Genomic DNA, 15,589 nt, shown 5'->3' on the forward strand with positions numbered 1-15,589 from the left:
ATGTGTTGCTGCCTTGCTATGTTGTTTTATTAGGTATCTCTTTATGTAGTGTTGACTCTTTTGTCATGATGTGTGTTTTGTTCTATATTTATATTTTATTTAAAAAAATGTTTATCCTAGCCCCTGTCCTTTTGCCTTTTGGTAGGCCATCATTGTAATACCGAATTTGTTCTTAACTGACTTGCCTATTTAAATAAAACATTTAATTAGTAAGATCAAGACAAGGACACATGTTGAATAAGCATCCCTCTTTATTTCAGCATTAATCTAATGCATATTATTTTGAATACAACACAGCCTCTATTACTGGGAAAATGTTGACTGACTACTACCAATTTCTCTACAAAGAGCAAGTAGGGTCAGTTGTGACTTATAATTAAAAACGTGTACAGTGATATAATTTGATTGGTTGTAAATGCAGAATCTCTTTTACTCAATTCGAGGCATTTTTTTGTTTGACCTCAATATGTGCAAAACGATTCAGTGCTATTAGTACAGTTGCAAAAATAAAATAAAATGTTTGTGTACATTTTTGTCCATATGTGCAACATAGTATTGATGCATGCATCTTATTCAGCACTCTTCCTGTCCTCTGCTCCTTCACTCAATGTCATTTGAGTTTCCTGGGGAATGGGTCATTTTGACTTCAATATCTGTGGACGAAAAATAAAATGAGCCATGAGTTAAAAGATTGCACAAAGTAAAACAATTCAACACAATCCTTGTTTGTAGAGGTTGCGTAACATTAATCGGGCAACAGATACCTGGGCATGGTCCACTTTCAAACACTATGTCATCGATGGCTATGTCACTCCTTATTGAGGAACCCCTGATGGCCTCAAAAACAACCTAGAACAATAGGAGATAAAGGACAACAAATGTAATGCTCAGTAAAGAAAGTATTTAGCCCGAGCACATGTGAATAAGACTGAGTGCTTTAATTCTTCAAATCGTTGCCTGAATATATTGTTGTGTAGAGGAGAAGTGACGTTTTTCATCACTTGCCTGATGCTGTTGGTCACTCTGGTATTCCACAGTTGCTTTCAGCCAGGTGATGCTCTGCTCTCCAGTGTGTTTCCATAGCAACACATCCTTTCCATCCTGTCTCAGATGGATGCTAAGCTCACCTGTGCCTGAGCCGTACATCTGGTAGAAGAAACGTAGGCACTGAGGACCACTGGACCCCCTCAGAGGACTGGAGAGTAACCGGGCATTCTGACCAGGCAGCATGTTAGATGCCTCAATGTGCATGTAGTACCCTAACAGAGTTTCACAGGGTCAAATTCCAACTATCACAGTATAACATGGAAACAGACTACAATGTCACAATTACTCTTTTTAAGGAATGTTATAGGGCATTGGATACTCACCGACTCCTGTGGTGTGATCCCCCTTCGGCCCGGTGTAGGAGGTAGGGGTAGGCCCTCTCACCAGTACCCAGTCACCCTTATCATCCTCCTTGTCTTGAATATACCCACAGTGACCCATCTCAAAGTTACAATGCCCAGGGACAGACAGGAGTAAACCTGCAGATGGACACCCAAAATGACTCTCAAGGGACAATGTGTTTATCATAGAGACACTATAACTCCCAGAGATCCTGTGGGCATCAGTGAGGGTGAAGTTACCTGCTGTAAGATCACAGTCCCCGAGGCTCACACTGATGTCATCCAGAGCAACTGAACCACAGTCCCAGAAGTTTGTACATGTGCTGACAAACACCACCTGGACAGCAGGAGCAATTAGCATTTTTTTTGCAGGAGCAAAGCCTTCAACAACATACATTCTCAGAGGATATAGCTTCTGAAAAAATTTAACTGCATAATACATTTGCAGACAGAGTTACACCTATTTACAGTAATTAACTGTGATAGGGTAATGTTTAGATTTTGAACAAATAAGGCATGTTTTATCAGGGCAAAAGAGTTTACAAAGAAAACCCAGTGAGGAGAATCTCTGACTACTGACTTCGGCATCCTGTTTCATTTGATGTCAAACGTATTAAACCTGGTCGTCTAACTGCTGCTGCTTACAAAGCTGGAGCCAAACCAAAGGACTGAGAATTTAAAAAATATGTCAAAGATATGAGCTATGTAAGGCTGAACAAACTTCAAAGCCCCCAACACAACAGTTTCAGTTACATATAAAACATTATAGGCAGGGCATACACAGGATATCAATTGTGACAAGGAAGGAAAACAACTGACGAACTAAAGAGGGGATTAACCCTCTACTGGGGTTACTTAACCCTCTATGGCACATCATTGCCCTCAGGCATTATTTTGAAATTCATGACAATATGTGATATCATGTCTGCAAAAGTTCCAATAAGATGCAGAAGTTGGTATGATGTATGAATTGGGGCAGGGGCCTTCTTTCAGGAAGCAGAGCGATGTGAATGCATGGTGTGAGCAATACAATTATTTCATTATTTTGCATGTTTAAATAGAGAGAACTTGACAATAAAAAAGATGTCCTTGTGTAGGGACCTCTAAATTAGCATATTTGATCGTTTTTGAACATATTTTGTTTTTATATATATTCAAAACATTTGCAACGTTGTGCAGTTAGGCTAATTTTCAGGGCAATATCATGCTCAATAAAATAATGTAAAATGATGGCCTTGGTCAATGTTTTTGCCAACATATCTACTGATATTCACAGGCAATGGACACATGGACATTCTATCAGTGAAAGTAGCCTAATCGAAGAGTTAGAATCGTACCATCTGATAGTGGTGGGGGGGGGGGGGGCCTAAGTGACAGCAAGGAATAATGGACCCCAGAATCAGGTTCGAGAGGCAATGAAATGTAAGTGTTCTGAAAAGATCATATTTTCCTTGGTATTTTAGTACCCTTACTGCACAGCGTTGCCCCGAGGCAACAAATACATTTCTGGGCGTGGGGGAGTAAAAGTTTTTTTAAATTCTTATTATTGATACATTATCAGAAAGCCTAAATCTTCCAAAAAAATAATATATATATATTTTTTTTAAACCAAAATGTGTGCATTAGAGGGTTAATATATTTTAATACATTTTACCTTTGCAGCCTGTGGACTCTGGAAGGTGATGTCCGTTGCTATCCAGACACCTCTGGACTTGTCGTTCTGGGTCCATATCCTGTCCTGTATGATTCCACTCTGACCCTGAAGGTAAACGGTGAGCGCCTGGTCTGTCTGTAGGAATCCACGGAGAGAGTAGTGGAACCTCAGACAGTACTTCATGTTGCCGGGCAGAGGAGGCCCGAGCAGGCGGCTAATATAGCCAGCACGTGGACTCAGCCGAGAGTGAGCTAGAAGAAAGGACCCTGTGGGGAGAGAAAGAACTCTTAATATTGTCTTTGGCAGCTCTGTTTCCTGTCTAAATCAAATCAAATCAAATTTATTTACATAGCCCTTCGTACATCAGCTGATATCTCAAAGTGCTGTACAGAAACCCAGCCTAAAACCCCAAACAGCAAGCAATGCAGGTGTAGAAGCACGGTGGCTAGGAAAAACTCCCTAGAAAGGCCAAAACCTAGGAAGAAACCTAGAGAGGAACCAGGCTATGTGGGGTGGCCAGTCCTCTTCTGGCTGTGCCGGGTGGAGATTATAACAGAACATGGCCAAGATGTTCAAATGTTCATAAATGACCAGCATGGTCATATAATAATAAGGCAGAACAGTTGAAACTGGAGCAGCAGCACGGTCAGATGGACTGGGGACAGCAAGGAGTCATCATGTCAGGTAGTCCTGGGGCATGGTCCTAGGGCTCAGGTCCAGCATGTTCGAATAATAAGAAAGCAGAACAGTTGAAACTGGAGCAGCAGCACGGCCAGGTGGACTGGGGACAGCAAGGAGTCATCATGTCAGGTAATCCTGAGGCATGGTCCTAGGGCTCAGGTCCTCCGAGAGAGAGAAAGAAAGAGAGAAGGAGAGAATTAGAGAACGCACACTTAGATTCACACAGGACACCGAATAGGACAGGAGAAGTACTCCAGATATAACAAACTGACCCTAGCCCCCTGACACATAAACTACTACAGCATAAATACTGGAGGCTGAGACAGGAGGAGTCAGGAGACACTGTGGACCCATCCGAGGACACCCCCAGACAGGGCCAAACAGGAAGGATATAACCCCACCCACTTTGCCAAAGCACAGCCCCCACACCACTAGAGAGATATCTTCAACCACCAACTTACCATCCTGAGACAGGGCAGAGTATAGCCCACAAAGATCTCCGCCATGGCACAACCCAAGGGGGGGGCGCCAACCCAGACAGGATGACCACATCAGTGAATCAACCCACTCAGGTGACGCACCCCTTCCAGGGACGGCATGAGAGAGCCACAGTAAGCCAGTGACTCAGCCCCTGTAATAGGGTTAGAGGCAGAGAATCCCAGTGGAAAGAGGGGAACCGGCCAGGCAGAGACAGCAAGGGCGGTTCGTTGCTCCAGAGCCTTTCCGTTCACCTTCCCACTCCTGGGCCAGACTACACTCAATCATATGACCCACTGAAGAGATGAGTCTTCAGTAAAGACTTAAAGGTTGAGACCGAGTTTGCGTCTCTGACATGAGTAGGCAGACCGTTCCATAAAAATGGAGCTCTATAGGAGAAAGCCCTGCCTCCAGCTGTTTGCTTAGAAATTCTAGGGACAATTAGGAGGCCTGCGTCTTGTGACTGTAGCGTACGTGTAGGTATGTACGGCAGGACCAAATCAGAGAGATAGGTAGGAGCAAGCCCATGTAATGCTTTGTAGGTTAGCAGTAAAACCTTGAAATCAGCCCTTGCTTTGACAGGAAGCCAGTGTAGAGAGGCTAGCACTGGAGTAATTTGATCAAATTTTTTGGTTCTAGTCAGGATTCTAGCAGCCGTATTTAGCACCAACTGAAGTTTATTTAGTGCTTTATCCGGGTAGCCAGAAAGTAGAGCATTGCAGTAGTCTAACCTAGAAGTCACAAAAGCATGGATACATTTTTCTGCATCATTTTTGGACAGAAAGTTTCTGATTTTTGCAATGTTACGTAGATAGAAAAAAGCTGTCCTTGAAATGGTCTTGATATGTTCTTCAAAAGAGAGATCAGGGTCCAGAGTAATGCCGAGGTCCTTCACAGTTTTATTTGAGACGACTGTACAACCATTAAGATTAATTGTCAGATTCAACAGAAGATCTCTTTGTTTCTTGGGACCTAGAACAAGCATCTCTGTTTTGTCCGAGTTTAAGAGCAGAAAGTTTGCAGCCATCCACTTCCTTATGTCTGAAACACATGCTTCTAGCAAGGGCAATTTTGGGGCTTCACCATGTTTCATTGAAATGTACAGCTGTGTGTCATCCGCATAGCAGTGAAAGTTGACATTATGTTTTCAAATAACATCCCCAAGAGGTAAAATATATAGTGAAAACAATAGTGGTCCTAAAATGGAACCTTGAGGAACACCGAAATTTACAGTTGATTTGTCAGAGGACAAACCATTCACAGAGACAAACTGATATCTTTCCGACAGATAAGATCTAAACCAGGCCAGAACTTGTCCGTGTAGACCAATTTGGGTTTCCAATCTCTCCAAAAGAATGTGGTGATCGATGGTATCAAAAGCAACACTAAGGTCTAGGAGCACGAGGACAGATGCAGAGCCTCGGTCCGATGCCATTAAAATGTCATTTACCACCTTCACAAGTGCCGTCTCAGTGCTATGATGGGGTCTAAAACCAGACTGAAGCATTTCGTATACATTGTTTGTATTCAGGAAGGCAACAGCCTTTTCAAAATTTTTTGAGAGGAATGGAAGATTCGATATAGGCCGATAGTTTTTTATATTTTCTGGATCAAGGTTTGGCTTTTTCAAGAGAGGCTTTATTACTGCCACTTTTAGTGAGTTTGGTACACATCCGGTGGATAGAGAGCCGTTTATTATGTTCAACATAGGAGGGCCAAGCACAGGAAGCAGCTCTTTCAGTAGTTGAGTTGGAATAGGGTCCAGTATGCAGCTTGAAGGTTTAGAGGCCATGATTATTTTCATCATTGTGTCAAGAGATATATTACTAAAACACTTGAGCGTCTCTCTTGATCCTAGGTCCTGGGAGAGTTGTGCAGACTCAGGACAACTGAGCTGAGTCTATCCTTTTGCCATGGATCACTTTGCACCAGGCACTGGTCTTTCTGACACTTAAAACGCTTCAGGTTTTTACCAAAGCCAAATTGAATGCATTGTAAATGGTCAGCAGGAGCAGCTAGAGAAACAATCTGTTGTTTACTCATTGCGCTTCTTGTATCTTTGTGTGATTAACATTGTATAATTTCTGACCTGCCCCTGTTGTGTGGTCCCCAGTCCTGTAGATGTTGGGCTTGACTGACACTCTCTTCCATGGGGATCCTTCCATCTGATCCTGGGTGTAGTGGCAGAAACCCACCTCAAAGTCACAGTTGGCGATGGAGGGATCAAATGTTGGCTCTGTAGCACAGATGGGACACATTAGGACGCTGCAGCCCAATACTCTTTAACATAATGCTTTTCTCCTCTTTTACCTTTCAACTCCATCCATATCAGTCATGAGAGTTAATGTAAAGTCAAATGTAAATCTACTGTGTGATGGAAACAGGAGGAGAGAGACCAAACAGACCCACCTGTCTCTGCACTACAGAACTCAGGAGAGAAGGCGATATCATCGAGTGCCACGTGACCCCCTCTGGGGCTGTTGAAGGTGACTTCAAACACCACCTGTAGAGAGCCGGTGTACACATACAATCACACTCATCGAACATCCGCAGATCAGGCAAACACATGAAGAAGTGAACATGCTGCTCACTGTACTCAGTATTCAATCAGAATGTAAATCCAATGTGCATTCCTTGTGAAAACATCTGCACCCCACTGACCTGCAGAGGGAAAGGGGCCTTGATGTCCACCTGCACAGGTATCCACTCCAAGGTGGTAGCAGTCCAGTCATTAAGGCTCTGGTCCTCTGGGTCTGCTCTCCACAGCTCCTGGTACTGGCCTGCCTGGTCCCTGGTGTAGACAGAGAACAGGTTCCCTCGCTCCTCACCCCGCTGGTACTGGAAGCTTAGGCAGCCCGACATGGGCACTGTTGTCATAGCGGACACCAGTTTGGCTACCTCCTGGAATGTCTTGGCGTGCACAGAATCCACATACATGTAGTGACCTGGGAGGGCAATGGCAGCTTTGATTTTCAACTTGAAGCCATTATGGATGATACCAACCAAACTCCCTAGATTCTATTGTCCATTGTACTACCTCAAGCTACAATATTTTGGCATTCTGCTGCCATATGAAAAAAAAAAAAAAAGATTTTGTGAACTTAGCAGGAGGCCAGTTGAGTGTCCCCTGCTGAACGTACGAAATGCCCTTGTTCTGTTGAGTGTTAATACTTTATTGAGTTATTTGTTTTGGTTCTTGTTAATTTTGACTGTGTCATTTGCTTGTGGCCTGTGTTGAGCAGTGGTATATTCTTTTTGAGTGTTGAGCTGCGATATCTGCTATACATATACTAGCATTTAAATGTGTGAGTTGCTAAAGATTCACCTGCTCCGTTGTGCGTGTGGACATAAGGTATGTTGCTCTGAGTGTCCCGGGCAGCTCCTCCTCCCCTGTACCAGTTGACATTGGTGTTCCACTGGTTTCTGTAGCCACAAAGGTGGGACTCCTCGTAGTCACACTCTTGAGACAACAGGACAGTAAACCATTAATACAACGCTTCCCTGTGAGGAAGTGGCCCGAGGGGCCTCTCTCATTAAAACCTTCTTGTTATATTTTATTATAGTAAATAGAGCAAGTTAAACAGGCAGATGATAAAAGGAGTAAAAGAGGAAAGCACATACATTATATATCATTAACATTTCATATACACTAGATAAAATATAAATGTGAGTATTGTAATGTTATTGTCACATAATGAACATGTTTTGTTGGATGAAAAGTGATACGGAATCAGTCATTGTGTTGTCATCGCGCACGCGTGTGTGTGTGTTTGTGCATGATATCAGTCACTTTCAAAGTCTTACAAATCTCGAGGGTATATGATATGGGTGTGACTCACTGACCTAAGCAGTATCCAGGGTTGATGCGTATCTCAAAGATGGCCACACTACTACCTTTGGTCTCACCAGGTCTCCCGTCAATGGCAATCTGATGGGAAACAGATGTTCAGTAATAGCCCTCAATAGGTAATGAATGAGGAGGGGATATGGAGATATTGGACAGTATGTCTGTGCCCCATTATGTTGGGTGGGAATGTACGACATATAGACTATACCACCATAGGCTAATGGTACAGTTCCCAGCTCCCAGGTGAGTGTAGCTAAGGCAGGTCCCCCCAGGCAGGTTCAAGGTCAAGTGCATGGTTAGTTACTGTAATGCTCGTGCCTGACTGCCTGTGTGCAGTGCATGTTTCTATCATGCTCCCTTATTTCTATCAAACCAGTCAGGTTGAGTGCAGCAAGAAGCACCATTAAGATGTCACATGCAATACATAGCAGCAGTTATCAGCCCAGACCTGAGGTTGAACAGCAGATACAGTACATGCATGTCATTTCATGTTTGGAATTATCAATGTTTATCTTTTGGGGGGGGTCTTTAGAATATTTTCCAGGCCCCATTCCTCCACCTAAGTATGGCAGTGTTTATATTAGCCCATACATTTTAACAGTGTGTATGTGCCTCCCATGTTCCTGAGGGTGTGTTGTTTACCCTGTACGGCTCGGTGCTGTTCTGGAGGTCAATGCTGGAGATGAGCCAGCTGTCGGAGGCAGTCTGGGTGCTCCACAGGGCCCGGTCGAAGCTCTCGCCCTCTCTGCGCTGTTGGACCTGTAGAAAGCCCGACCCGGAAAGTTGGTACACCAGCCTCAGACAGCTCCAGTCCTCCTGCTCCATGGATGGGCCCAGCAGAACTGCCCTGCCCTCCCCCTCTGACCTCTCCTCTCCCTCCGACCTCTCTTCCTGCCCATCCTGGTCCTCTAGGCCTGGGTCCACTGAGATGAAAGACCCTGAGAACAGAGAAACAGTTTGAATAGAGGTTCTATGAAAAGAGCAAGAGAGGAAGAGAGTATAACAGGACCTACTTAATCCATTGTCATTAGGCTTTTTTTCTAAGAATGCCTAGGGTGACAGTGGCAGGAAAGGATGGATGAAAAAAGGAAGAGAGGAAACAGATGATGAAGAGGAAGGAGGGTGGACGGTCTGCCACAACAGGACACAAGTAATAGACAAAAACAGGAAGAGACACATTCTTCTTACAGTTTACATATAGTAGTCCCCGTCTTAAGGCAAACATAATGATTGCATATAGTAGTTGTCATAAAAAATCAAATCTGCATTCTTATGTGTCCTTTGATCATTCTGGGATATAATAGTACTACTAAGTACCAAATCTGAGAGCGTTGAATGCCTAAATCTGTTATTTCACTGTTTCCAGATGTGTGCTGGAAACGCAGTCCAGATGGCTCTCTCTCTCCCCACTTTCTCTCCATCAGAGCAACAACTGCATAAACCACATCAACAAGTACAACAACTAGTACAGCTAGGCCTACCACAGACACCACTACAGACACTACTACAGACACTACTACAGACACTACTACAGACACTACTACAGACACTACTACAGACACTACAACAGACACTACTACAGACACTACTACAGACACCACTACAGACACTACCACAGACACCACCACAGACACTACTACAGACACTACCACAGACACCACTACAGACACTACTACAGACACTACCACAGACACCACTACAGACACTACTACAGACACTACCACAGACACCACTACAGACACCACTACAGACACCACTACAGACACTACTACAGACACTACTACAGACACTACTAGAAACTTAAAATCCTTGTAATAAGCCCCTATCATCTCTGCTGTATAGAAGAGAGGACAGTCTTCTCATGTTTTCAATAAGCAACAAGTTGCCATATATTTCAAGCACTTTAAGGGGGATAACCCACAGGGCACATGCTGGTTGAATCAACGTAGTTTCCATGTAATTTCAATCAAATTTAGTTGAACCAATGTGGAATAGACGTTGAATTGATGTCTGTGTGCAGTAGGAAGGTACTGTATTATAGGCATTAGTCAGTGTTATTAAAGGGGATAGTCTTCAACCTTTTTCAAAGTCTCCTACCATCTTTGTTGAGCGTCCAGCTTAAAAAGTTTGGGTCTGACGTGTATCCACAGGTGCTGGACTCAAAGCTACAGGAGCCTGGCAAGTGCTGGATCTGGGCTTGGACTGTGGCTGGAAGAAGAGAGAAGATGGATGAATCATACAGACACTAAAACAAGCACCACTGCATGTATAAAAACATGCACATATTCACTGTAGATTTGTTTTCTATACTCACCAAACAGGGTGAAGAGGTAGAATGGAAGCATTGCAGTCTTAAATTTAAAAAAAATCCCAAAACAGGAGACAAGCGGAAGTACCTTCAAACTAATGCACGAGCGATTGTGTGTCCCAACCAAAATCAAAGCCAGCTCGAGGTCCACACTGTCAGTATTTCTCTGTCTGGTCCTGTGTGTCTGTGTCTGTGTCTGTCAATCAATATAAATCTCTCAAGCTCACAAACTGCCAGCACACTGTACAGTCTCACATAAGAAGACTCTGTACAGACAGCAGTGCTGTGAGGAGGAGAGAGAGAGGGAGGGAAGGAAGGAGGGAGACTCTGGTAATAATCTGAACCAGACTCTTACAGAGCTCCAGAACTCTCTCTCACTTCCCTCACCTCAGATTCCCCAAGATTTTGTCTTCATTTACATTGTGGGAAGTAGCCTTTGAGGTATACTGCTTTTGTATTTATACTGAACAAAAACATAAATGCAACACTTTCAAAGATTTTACTTTTACAATTCATAGAAACAAATCAATCAATTTAAATAAATTCATTAGGCCCTAATCTATTGATTTCACATGACTGGGCAGGAGCGCAGAAATGGGTGGGCCTGGGAGGTCATAGGCCCACCCACTTGGGAGCCAGGCCCAGCCAATAAAAATTTGTTTTTCCCCACAAAAGCACTTTATTACAGACAGAAATACTCCTCAGCACCACCCCTCCTCAGAGGATCCCGCAGGCGAAGAAGCCGGATGTGGAGATCCTGAGCTGGCATGGTTACACGTGGTCTGTGGTTGTGAGGCCGGGTGGATGTTCTGGCAAATTCTCTAAAACGATGTTGGAGGCGGCTTATTGTAGAGAAATGAACATTTAATTATCTGGCAACAGCTCTGTTGGACATTCCTGCAGTCAGCATGCCAGTTGCATGTTCCCTCAAGATTTGAGACATCTGTGGCATTGTGTTGTGTCAAAAATTCACATTTTAGTGTGGCCTTTTATTGTCCCAAGCACAAGGTGCACCTGTGCAATGATCATGCTGTTTAATCAGCTTCTTGATATGCCACACCTGTCAGGTGGCTGGATTATCTTGGCAAAGGAGAAATGTAAACAAATTTGTAAACCACATTTGAGAGAAATAAGCTTTTTGTGTGAATGGAACATTTCTGGGATCTTTTATTTCAGCTCATGAAACTTTACATGTTGCGTTTATATTTTTGTTCAGTATAATGGCAATTATTTTTATTTTCTATTTTTTATTTGTCTCTAATAATGCTGGTCATCACTGCAATTGTATTGATGAATAACATAGCCTAAAATCGGTGTGTTTACCCCAGGGTATTTCTTGACCAGTCAGTCCCCAAGTAACCTGGACTCCAGCTGTTCTTGGCTGGGTTCTCCAGAACGTCAATCACTGGCTCTCAGTTCACAAGAATATGATGTTCAGTTATGGCTCGCAACTTGTCTACAGGAAAGAAAATAATAATAATACAAAACACAAAACAATTTCAGCAAGTAAGACATGCTACCAATAAAAGATGAAACGTTTGTAAGCTGCAATTCCTTATGCCTGGCCGGTCTGTGATGCATGTTGTAGGTTTGTGTACATGTCCATGACATGCAAAAATGAACATCATGAACTAGCCCTTAATTCCTTGCTGTTAAAACACACGCACACACACACGGAAAAAGTGGCCTGATTGGAAGGAATTATGTGTAAAAAGTATCAGAAGTAAATCACAAGAGGACAGACAGCTTTAGAGTGGCTTTTATAATAAGATGGTTCTCTGTTATATTTTGTCATCTTCTTCAGAACTGAAGCAAATTAATGTCAGAGGGAGGTAAAAGTAAACAGGCTTCAGGGTGATGGATTGTGCAGAGAGGGTCTGATGCTAGTCATAAGACACATGTTATCCCACATTTGTTCTCCATATGTACTTTAACTGCCTGGTCTGTCTTTCCCTCTTTCATGAAGGTGCTGGGAAATGCTATGAGAGAAAAACAGATGGAGTCCATTCTGGGTGAAATATTACAGTATATACACTTGATTATGTGAAGGAGGGCCAGACTTGATTATGTGAAGGAGGGCCAGACTTGATTATGTGAAGGAGGGCCAGACTTGATTATGTGAAGGAGGGCCAGACTTGATTATGTGAAGGAGGGCCAGACTTGATTATGTGAAGGAGGGCCAGACTTGATTATGTGAAGGAGGGCCAGACTTGATTATGTGAAGGAGGGCCAGACTTGATTATGTGAAGGAGGGCCAGACTTGATTATGTGAAGGAGGGCCAGACTTGATTATGTGAAGGAGGGCCAGACTTGATTATGTGAAGGAGGGCCAGACTTGATTATGTGAAGGAGGGCCAGACTTGATTATGTGAAGGAGGGCCAGACTTGAGCAATCAATCCATTTCATTTGCTAAGAGAGAAGAGTGGTCATTTCTAATGTAAGGCCAAGCATTGAGAGAACTGAACCAGCATGCTACACAGAAATCAACAAAAACAGTATAAATAACAGCATGCCATTTCTCAAGCACCTTGTAAACATTGGGACAATGGTTTCACTAACACCCACGTGTGGTTTAAAAATATGACATCTGTAGCCTAGTTTGAGTCGACACAGTGCATTTGTGTGTAAGCTGATACCCTGACGTGTTCTGTTCAGAATGTGGCAAGGTGCCAGAGTACTGGTCCTTCTGGGTCCCACCTATCCGCGGGGTCTGCCCAGCCCAGATGGATAATAGCTAGTCCCCACTTTCCCCCCTTTCAGAACAATCATCAACGACAGAATCCCAAAATCATTTGTCTCTCAACTGCACCAAAGATCATCCAAGTAATAATATTATTACTGTAATAATGCAAGAGATAGGACATTAACCTTTAATATATATTCAAATGTCACACATTGCTTATGGGAGTGGACTGTTATGGAAATGGTTTAAGCCATGCAGTATATATTCTATAAACACAGGAGATTGATACCATGTGGTTGGTTAACTCATATCGGAAGATTAAGAACAGTTCAGCTGTTCAGTTCAGTTGGACAGTGCCACCTGCAGCCCAGCCCAGGCAATACTACACCATCCATCCCTTGCTTTCTTCAGTGTAGTTTAAGCCTGGAAGAAGGCTACTGCATGAACAATTCTGGAGGTATTGCATGTGGCCCATGGGTTTTGCATGACAACACTGTAATGAGCCTGATCAAACATTTATGAATGGTATTTTCAGAGATGGGTTTTAAGCATGCTCTTAGCCAGTCATGTCAGTTAAGAACACATTTTTATTTACAATTACGGCCTACCCCGGCCAAGTCCTAACCCAGACGACGCTGTACCAATTGTGCGCCTCCCTATGGGACTCCCAATCACAGCTGGTTGTGATACAGCCTGTGATCAAACCAGGGTCTGTAGTGACACCTCTAGCACTGAGAAGCAGTGTCTTAGACCGATGCGTCACTCGAAAGCCCAAGTTTCCATCTAACCATTCATGCAGATGAATTACCTGACACATGAAAAAAGTAATGACTGGGCTGAAAAACATGAAATGCCTGGACAGTTGTATAAATGCCGACAGACAATTTGTTCGTTTGACATGGTGGGATAATCTTGTGTCGGTAAAAGGAACGATGTGAGAAATGATGGTGGAAATGCCTTTATGAGCAAATATTGATATAATAATAATGATTATTATTATCCATTATTTTACCAGGTAAGTTGACTGAGAACACGTTCTCATTTACAGCAACGACCTGGGGAATAGTTACAGGGGAGAGGAGGGGGATGAATGAGCCAATCACATCAAAGTAAATTTGGAGTCACACGATGATATGTTGTGTGGTCCTCCCACTACGATTCAGGAAACAATGCAATTTATTAGGCTACAGATTAAATAAGTTATGAACTTCACAGGGTGGTGAATATGCAAGATGATGAGCTTGATGCTCCTCTCCAATAAATATTGAGGGTCTTCTGATGCTGTCTGGTCAAAAAGAGTATGATGTTGTTGCCGCCCGTAGTATTGAATGCAAGGGAAGCCAGCAAGCGTTTGGCCTCCCTTGAATTTGTTTTTACAATTAAATAATAACCAATCAGCTGAGTAAGCTCACATTTCAATGGTCCTGGCACACCCCCCAAAAAATAGTGTCAAGGGAAGGCAGTTTGGATTTGGCTTCACACTAATCACATCACATCAAAAGCCTAACTCCATTTACAGAAAAAAATATTATTGTTGCATCTCATTGTTTTTCTCCTCCAGTGGCTAGCTAGGTAGCTAAAATGGTCCCTTTCCTAAATTAGCCATGGATGGAGATAGGGATTTGGACTTGTGGTTTGACTTAATTCTCAGTACTGGCCAATGATTATAATGGCGATTCTGATCCAACCATTATTTCATACATTGTGCCCTTTGCCTGAGAGGATGGAAGTTCAATATGTGGCTAATGTTAACTCGCAGGCTCATCGTTGCCCATCAAAGGAAGTTAGGCTAGCGATCAAGCATTTTAGCCAGGTAGCCTAGGACAACAAAAACTAAAAGTGTGTACTGTATGACAGAGTGATAGACCGTTTAGGCAACATGAAAGAGAGGAGGATGGCATTGGTGTTTCTCTACAGGTAGGGTGAGTCAGCATGTTTTTCAGCACGCACACATACACACACACACAGAAATCAGTGGCATGGACAGCCACATCATATTTTGCTTATGTTGATTGAACTAAATTGTTTTAGGTATATTTTAGTTGTCACTGTATTAGACTAAGTATTGGTGATTTGATAAGGTTGAAATGTTAACGTTTAAATGGTGCTAGCTGGAATAGTCTTGTTTTCTTTGTGACTTACGTTAACTCCTGATTCTAAATCACATTTAGTAGTCTTGAAAATGACAGAAACATTAACTTGCTTGACCAAGCTGTAGGTCATTTAACTGTTTGTAACATACAATATGCTCTGTGGACTTCACCAGACAGAGGTTGCTCTCTGGTTTTGTGATGAAACACAGATGTGGTTGAATTTATTCTGCTACTGTGTCTTCTTATTGTCTCTCAGCCTTAGCCCTAAATATCACAGTGTCAAGGCATATGAACTGACAGGTTATAGAGCAAACATACAATGATCACAATACATAGGTTGTAATATGGCAAATTTTTCCTGGCTTGGCTTCCCCAGTGATTTTACCCACACACTGCTACTGGGGGAGGGGTGGTGATCAAAGATTGGATACCATTACCATGGTTACTACTCACATCA

General features: G+C 42.9%; 1 protein-coding gene across 1 annotated transcript; it reads right to left on the reverse strand.

Annotated features, from left to right (window-relative positions):
* Positions 1-233: 233 nt before the first annotated feature.
* On the reverse strand, positions 234-10,642 carry mamdc2b (MAM domain containing 2b). Its single transcript, XM_020457297.2, has 14 exons — positions 10,362-10,642; positions 10,145-10,255; positions 8,690-8,985; positions 8,044-8,128; positions 7,526-7,660; positions 6,862-7,145; positions 6,610-6,703; positions 6,290-6,436; positions 3,043-3,308; positions 1,629-1,725; positions 1,371-1,526; positions 1,006-1,259; positions 765-849; positions 234-653 (listed from the first exon to the last, which is right to left on the reverse strand). Exons 1-14 carry the CDS (start codon positions 10,390-10,392, stop codon positions 601-603), a joined length of 2,094 nt encoding a protein of 697 aa, XP_020312886.1. The 5' UTR covers positions 10,393-10,642; the 3' UTR covers positions 234-600.
* Positions 10,643-15,589: the final 4,947 nt, after the last annotated feature.

This window comes from Oncorhynchus kisutch, linkage group LG23 (genome assembly GCF_002021735.2).
Source record: "Oncorhynchus kisutch isolate 150728-3 linkage group LG23, Okis_V2, whole genome shotgun sequence".
Lineage (NCBI taxonomy): Eukaryota > Metazoa > Chordata > Actinopteri > Salmoniformes > Salmonidae > Oncorhynchus > Oncorhynchus kisutch.

Coding starts and splice junctions, on each gene's coding strand:
- mamdc2b (XM_020457297.2), bottom strand. CDS start 10,392: ATGCTTCCATTCTACCTCTTCACCCTGTTTG. Junction 6,704..6,861: donor AGGCCCCTTTCCCTCTGCAG/GTCAGTGGGGTG, acceptor GGCTCTCTACAG/GTGGTGTTTGAAGTCACCTT. Junction 654..764: donor TGAAAGTGGACCATGCCCAG/GTATCTGTTGCC, acceptor TTTCGTCCACAG/ATATTGAAGTCAAAATGACC.